General features: G+C 41.4%; 1 protein-coding gene across 1 annotated transcript; it reads left to right on the top strand.

The window, feature by feature from the left end:
- Positions 1-551: 551 nt before the first annotated feature.
- On the top strand, positions 552-1,058 carry LOC150034664 (uncharacterized). The gene is made up of 2 exons (XM_090316813.1): positions 552-802; positions 944-1,058. The coding sequence occupies exons 1-2, from the start codon at positions 552-554 to the stop codon at positions 1,056-1,058; spliced, it is 366 nt and encodes a 121-aa protein (XP_090172939.1).
- The last annotated feature ends 5,874 nt before the right edge of the window (positions 1,059-6,932 follow it).

The following is a 6,932-nucleotide window of genomic DNA, read 5'->3' as shown; positions in this document are numbered from 1 at the left end:
GTATGAAAAGAGAAATAGCGGAGTATGTTGACAGGCGTCTAATATGTCAATAAGTTAAACCGGACAGACAGAGGCCAGCAAGATTACTTAATCCACTCCCAGTACCAGAGTGAAAGTGGGAGCATATTACGATGGATTTCCTGTTTGGATTACCTAGGACACCAGCGAGCTATGATGGTATATGGGTAATTGTGGATAGATTGACAAAAACATCTAAGTTTTTACTTGTTAAAGTTACTCTTACCCTAGACTAATTAGCTAAGCTGTATGTTGATCGAGTCGTGAGTCAGTTTGGAGCTCTAGTTTCAATAGTATCAGATCGAGACTCCAGATTTACATCGAAGTTTTGGCCTAATTTACAGAAAGCTATGGGAACTAAGTTATATTTTAGTACCATTTTTCATCCACAGACGGATGGTCAGTCGGAGCGGACAATTCAGACATTAGAGGACATGCTGAAAGCGTGTATATTGCAATTTAAGGACAGTTGGGATACACATCTATCGTTAATCGAATTTGCATATAACAACAGTTACCATTCAAGTATCGGGATGGCACCGTATGAGGCACTATATGAAAGGCCATGTAGGACTCCAATATGCTTGAATGAAGTTGGTGAAAGGAAATTACTTGGTTCAGAACTTGTGCAACAGACATCAGATAATGTTAAGATTATAAAATATAATCTTAAGACGGCTCGAGATAGGCAAAAGAGTTATGCCGATAAACGGAGAAGAGAATTGGAGTTTAAAGTTGGTGACAAAGTATTTCTTAAGTTATCTCCATGGAAAGGAATACTCAGGTTTGATAGGAAAGGGAAATTAAGCCCGAGATATATTGGACCTTACGAGATAGTAGAAAGAATTGGCCCAATGGCATATAGATTGGATTTACCTCCAGAGTTATCTCGTATTCATGATGTGTTTCATGTGGCAATGCTTAGAAAGTATGTGCCAGACCCTACCCATGTGTTGCCTGAGCAACCAGTACAGTTGAGAGAAAATCTGTCTTACGAAGAAGAACCAGTGGAGATCCTTGATAGAAAAGACAGGTCATAAGGAATAAGACAATTCCATTGGTAAAGGTACTATGGCGGAACCATAGCACGGAAGAAGTAACGTGGGAAGTCGAAGAGCAAATCAGAAACAAGTATTCGCAGTTGTTTAATTGACGGACATGTAGCAAAATTTTGAGGACGAAGTTTTTATAAGGGGAAGGTAAATGTGAACCCCGAATCCAAATTTCTCTACTTAAGTATGTTCCCTACTGAGACTAGTGTGGTGAGTAGGTTGATGTGGAAACTAGTGTGTGATGGTAGAGAAAAGGGTGGAAAATAGAAGAAAAGTGTGTATTTGGAAGCTTGACTTTTGGGGAAAAACTTGGAAAATTTGGCTAAGTATAGAAAATTGTGTGTTGATGCATTGGAAGGATGTATTGATGCGTTAGAAGGGTTGTTGGTGATGGCATACGGCTGAAGGAGGAAAGAAGGAGGTGATGCATTGGAAGGCAGCCCATGCATCGAGTGGCCAGCCAAGCGCCCTTGCTCAATGTGTCGAGCGGCCATGCTTGTGCAGCACACGGCCTGACCGAGCGGCCATGCCTATGCAGCAAGCGCCTTGTCCAACGGCCATGCCCATGCGTCAAAGCACCCTATAGAGCATGCTCATGCGGCCGAGCAAGCGAGCGATGGCCAGCCTATGCAGCACGCCCATGCGTCGAGCGGCCAGCCTATGCAGCATGCCCATGCATAGAGTGGCCAGCACCTATGCAGCACGCCCTTGCGTCAGCCACCAGCACCTATGCCAAGCACCATGTGCCATGTCAAGTAAGCCTTGCAGTGATACCTAGTGAGCCATGCGTCGAGGATGAGCAACCATCCTATGCATTGGTGATGGCTGGCTCTTGCGGTAGCTAAGTTGGATTTCAATGGTAGTGAGTTGGCTTGCTATGCATTGGTTATAGGCTATGCGTTGATTATGGACTATGCGTTGAACATTCAAGAGTTGGACGCATATAAAGGATGAGATCACATAGAAAACGTCATCAAAACATGTGTCTTCTTGAGAGGAAACCTTAGGCCTTAAGCATTTGAGATGTTTGGATAAGAGGACATGCAATTCGAAGCTCATGCGTTGGCTACATAGGAGAAGGACACTTAGATTGCATTGACCAAAGAGTTGTGTTGTTAGTTTGAGGAAGAAACACTTGGACGTGCAGCCAAGTAGGAGGTGTCGAATTTAGAGAAGGTTTGGATGCCTATAAATAAAGACAAAGGACTTCATTTTTAGATCACAATTCAACTTGGGACGAAGAGTTCTCCCAATATACTGATGTGTTTAGAGTGATTCTAAAGCAACCTGAAATCTTTGGAAGTATAGTATTCAGGGTAGGGCTTCCAGAGAAAAAGCTCGAAGGGATCGAGCTGGAAACTGAGAAGAAGACAGAAGGGTCAGGCTGTCAGATAAGATTTGGTCAGTCTTGAAGATTATGAGATTCCGGCCAAACCACGAGGATTTCTAAGCTCGTATTTTAGGGTAAGCTTTCGGAGAAATTTTAGAATAAATTTGTAGAAGTAAGTATCTCAAAATAAGGTTTAGAACTATGAGTAATCTGAGCTGTAAGTTGAATCTAGATTCTAGGGGTGAAAAGGGAGCCCGAGGTAGAAAAGGAACTACTAGAGTGAAAGGTTCCTAACCGATCAAGGTGAGTGACTAAAACGTTTTGACTAAAATGTTTGAATTACAATGTTTTATAGAAAGCATGTTTTAAAGAAGATTATTCTCATGCCAGCTAGTTTTACAAAGTGATTTCCAAGCAAACCATGAGTTATATTTTAAACGCATGCATGTGTAGGAAGTTTGTTGGAAAGCTATTTATATGTGTTAAATATACCCAGCATGCATTAGTATCTTTAAAGCTATGTTTTTATATGTGTTATACTTTACATGCTTTAAAGAGAGAAAGTCATTTATGACTAGTTTTACTTAAAACGCGATACCAAAGGACGTTTGAGAAGGTATCCGCCCAACTAGATACTGAAGGACATTTGAGAAGGTATCTATTTGTACTGAAGGACGTTTGAGACGGTACCAAACCAATCGGATACTGAAGGAAGTTTGAGAATGTCACACCCCTTCCTAAGCCTTAGCTCCAAGACTTGGAAGAGAGCATGAGGATATACTAGTAGCATTCCAAGACAACATTTTAATTTAACATTTCCCCTTTTATCTATTAAAAACTTTAACATGTTTACAGTAATCTATCTAAGTTTCATACATATAGCTCAATTTCCTATACTCTTCTATTACATGATCCGAGCCGTGCCCTGAGAAATTACCAAGTTCTGGTGTTTTGGTGCTTGTAGACTCCATCCTGAACGCTCCACTTTGCAACCTGGGGGGGGGATAGAGGAAAACATTTGGAAAAGCGTGAGCTAATAAGCCCAGTAAGTGGTGCCTTTTAAAATAATAATCACTTTACAAAACATATTTTTGGCATGATCATGTGTAATTTCATTCAATCATTATCTTCCAGTCTCATGCTATACTTGGCATGTTCACATCATGCATATATTAATAATCATAACAACTTTTTATGGAAACTTTCCTATAAACTGCTTTCCCCACCAATGTGCACATCAACAATTCTTTTCCGCTAGTCATGCTTAGATATCTCTACTATATTCCCACTGATCGTCACTGACTATTATTTCCCGCCGACCGAGGCCGACTATATTTTTCCCACCAAGTACCATTTTTAAGCATGCTAACTTATGTATTTTGGGTATAATCTTAGTTTCCGTAGAAATTACACAGACAATATCATGGCAAGTAACATATCATCATAAGCATGCATCGTGTACTTACCTATGCATTTATTCACATATCAATGCATAAAACTAAATAACCACTCACCGTAAGCAAGATTCCTACTAAAACCACTTTGAGAATACCTTTCTGAGAGTTCCTCCATATCAATTAAAATTCCTCAATTAACACTCGTTATATCAATAAATAATGAAAAAATAGCCAAAATACCATTATATAATGAAAGTACCAGCTTTTACCCCACTCCAAACTTAGCTAAAATCCTAAAATTAGACCCTTCAGAGGTTATTTGGACTGTGGCGGGTAGCTGGGCATTCGGCTGTGTGCTAGTCCACAGTGGGCTGCTGCATTGGGTGTGTGTGATGCGTCACACAGTGGCTGTTGTGTTGGGCTGGTGTGTGTGATGCGTTCATGCAAGGTGCGCTGATGGACGAATGCAGCGCTGCAAGGTGCAAAGCGTGCATGCTGTGTGTTGGATGCGTTGGCTGGCTATGCGTCCGGAATGGCTTCAATGTTTCACCACCGCAACTTTAGCTCCTTCGGACCCCAATTAATTTGACACACTCTAAATAAGCTCTCAACACAGAGATTTTGGCGATGGCATGAATAAATTCTTTTCGCCTAACCCCTCTATTTATAGCCATCCCAAACTTACCCCCTTGTGACAACTTAACTCCCATTTGTCCCTTTTTGAAGCTGCCAACACTTAGCCTATTCCAGCACAACCTTGAGTTGTTCTCACCTTAATTTGCAGGCTAAAATCCCCATTTTGCATGCAACCTCCTTCATCCACCTCCTGCTTAGGGTGATAAGACCTCTTTTGCATGTAATCTCCTTTGTCCACCTCCTACTTAGAGCTTTGTGTGAACCTTCTTTTGCCACCTCGATCAGTTCAATACTTAACATGTTCATCTATCTAATTTGTTAGGCTTATCAACATCTTCATAAATATTTCCATCTTCTCTTGGAATTCTTTTCCTCATCAATTAGCCTTTCTTTTGTCCACAACGCATAGCAAGCCAACTCACTTCCATCGAAATCTCACTTAGCCATCGCATGAGTCAATCATCACCAATGCATAAGGTGGCCGCTCATCCTTGATGCATGGCTCACTAGGTATGTCCATATGGCTTGCTTGGCATGGACGCATAGCACTTGGCATAGGTGCTGGCCATCGACGCATGGACGTGCTGCATAGGTGCTGATCATCGCTTGCTTGATCGGCCGCATAAGCATGCTCAACCGCATGCGCGTGGTAGGCCGCATGGCATGCTTGGCTGCATGGGCATGCCTCGACGCATTAATGCTCGGTAGGGCTCTTCGACGCATGGCCATTCAACAATGCGCTCGCAGTGTAGGCTGGCAGTTCAACGCATGGACTTTGCGCTTGGCGCAAGGCATCAACGCATGGCTGCTCGACAGGCTCGGCAACGCTCGATGCATAGGATGGGCATCTGGCATGCCCGCTTGACGCATAGGCAGGGGTGCTTGGCATACATGCTCGACACATGGGCTATGCACTTGGCATGCCCTTGTGTTAGTTGCATGCAAGTCCACGGCCATTGCCCAAGTGCTTCTAGCCTCCCACGCACTCTTGAGTTCAATGTGCTTAAGCCCTCCATATGCGTTGGCCCACTTGCCACCTTTTGCTATAATTTAGTACTAATGTTTTCACCCTTGCCCCAATATCTTTATTACTTAAGATTTTCCTTCTCCAAATAACCTTCCACCTTGGATTTAGTGTTAGGGTGTCACATTTACCACCCCCTAAAAAAAAATTCGTCCCAAAATTAAAAAAAAAAAACTTATTTTACAACAAAAATTTATTAATTTGATTTGCCTAGTGCAATTCTATTACATACTGGCTTTTACCCTTAGTCTTCTAAAACTTTCTCTTTCCCTTTTCCCACAACCGATATATTGTCTTCCCTATCTTGAGCTAATCCATATAGTTTTCCCAACGTCATTTTTCCTGTTTCCTCTTTTCTTCCTCCTTCAGTCCGTCCTCCTTCAATAGTCGTTGGTCTCACACCCGGGCTGCTTGGTATTGTATATTTCCAGTATTCATCAGCTAGAGACATTCTCGTTTAAAGTGTCCTAGATTGCCACACTTAAAACATGTGCGTGATCGTCCTTGGGTTTGTTCCCAACATCTTCCCCAGTGATATTTATTACAGACCGAACATCTTGATTTTTGGTTAACACTCATCATTGATTCCTTTATTTGGCTTTCCCATTCAGGGTCTGCTTTAGTGTTTGTAATTCCTTTTCTTTTCCATCCACTTCTGCTTTCTACCCTGGGGGTAAAATTTCTTGGTTCTCTCTGCCACAAACTCATTGATGAGTTTTTTTCTGGTCTCCCTTCTTTTGCCATTAAACTTCTTTCTACTCTCATTTTGGCTTCTATTAGTTTTGAAAATTCTCCCCATTCCATGATTGCTGTAACAGGAGTTCGAATCTCTTATCTTAATCCTGATTCAAAACTCCGACAGCGTTCCTTTTCATCCACAATTATGTTTAAAGCATACTTGGATAGCGTTGTATACTTTAATTTATATTCCGCTACAGTCATGTTTCCCTGCATGAGTTGTAGAAACTTATCTTGTTTCATATCTCTGAATGATCTAGGATAGAATCTTTCGAAAAATGCTTTTCGAAATTCTTCCCAACACACTTCTTCTTGGTCTCCTCTTCTATTCTTCAGTAGTTTCCACCAATCTTCTGCCTGTTTTTGTAGTAAGAATGTTGCAAGACTTAATTTTATGTTTTCAGGGCATCTCATTACCCCGAAACATTTTTCTACTTGATTCATCAAAACTTTTGCATCTGCAGGATCCTTTGTTCCTTCAAAGTTTGTAGCTCCCAATGCCTTTAATCGTTCTATCCCATATTTCTTCTCGGGATCAGGTTGTATATTTCCTAAACTTGCTTGAAGTATTTGAGTGAATTTATCCATCTGTTCTTCCTCCCTTGAATTTTCTCTTGGATGGCTGAAGGCACTTTCACTATCATTTTCAGAGGGTTACACCATTCTGCGTTTTCCACTTTTCAGCATTTTGTCTACAACCATTCACATATAAATTAGACATGCATTATCAACATACT

Source organism: Benincasa hispida, chromosome 8 (assembly GCF_027475165.1).
Source record: "Benincasa hispida cultivar pf3 chromosome 8, pf3_genome.v1.1, whole genome shotgun sequence".
Classification (NCBI taxonomy): Eukaryota; Viridiplantae; Streptophyta; class Magnoliopsida; order Cucurbitales; family Cucurbitaceae; genus Benincasa; species Benincasa hispida.
This window is presented reverse-complemented; position numbering and strand designations above follow the sequence as displayed.

Excerpts from the sequence above, each read along its gene's own strand:
- LOC150034664 (XM_090316813.1), top strand. The coding sequence starts at position 552 with ATGGCACCGTATGAGGCACTATATGAAAGGCCATGTAGGACTCCAATA. Across the intron at positions 803-943 it reads CCATGGAAAGGAATACTCAG|AAAGTATGTGCCAGACCCTA; the intron begins GTTTGATAGGAA and ends GGCAATGCTTAG.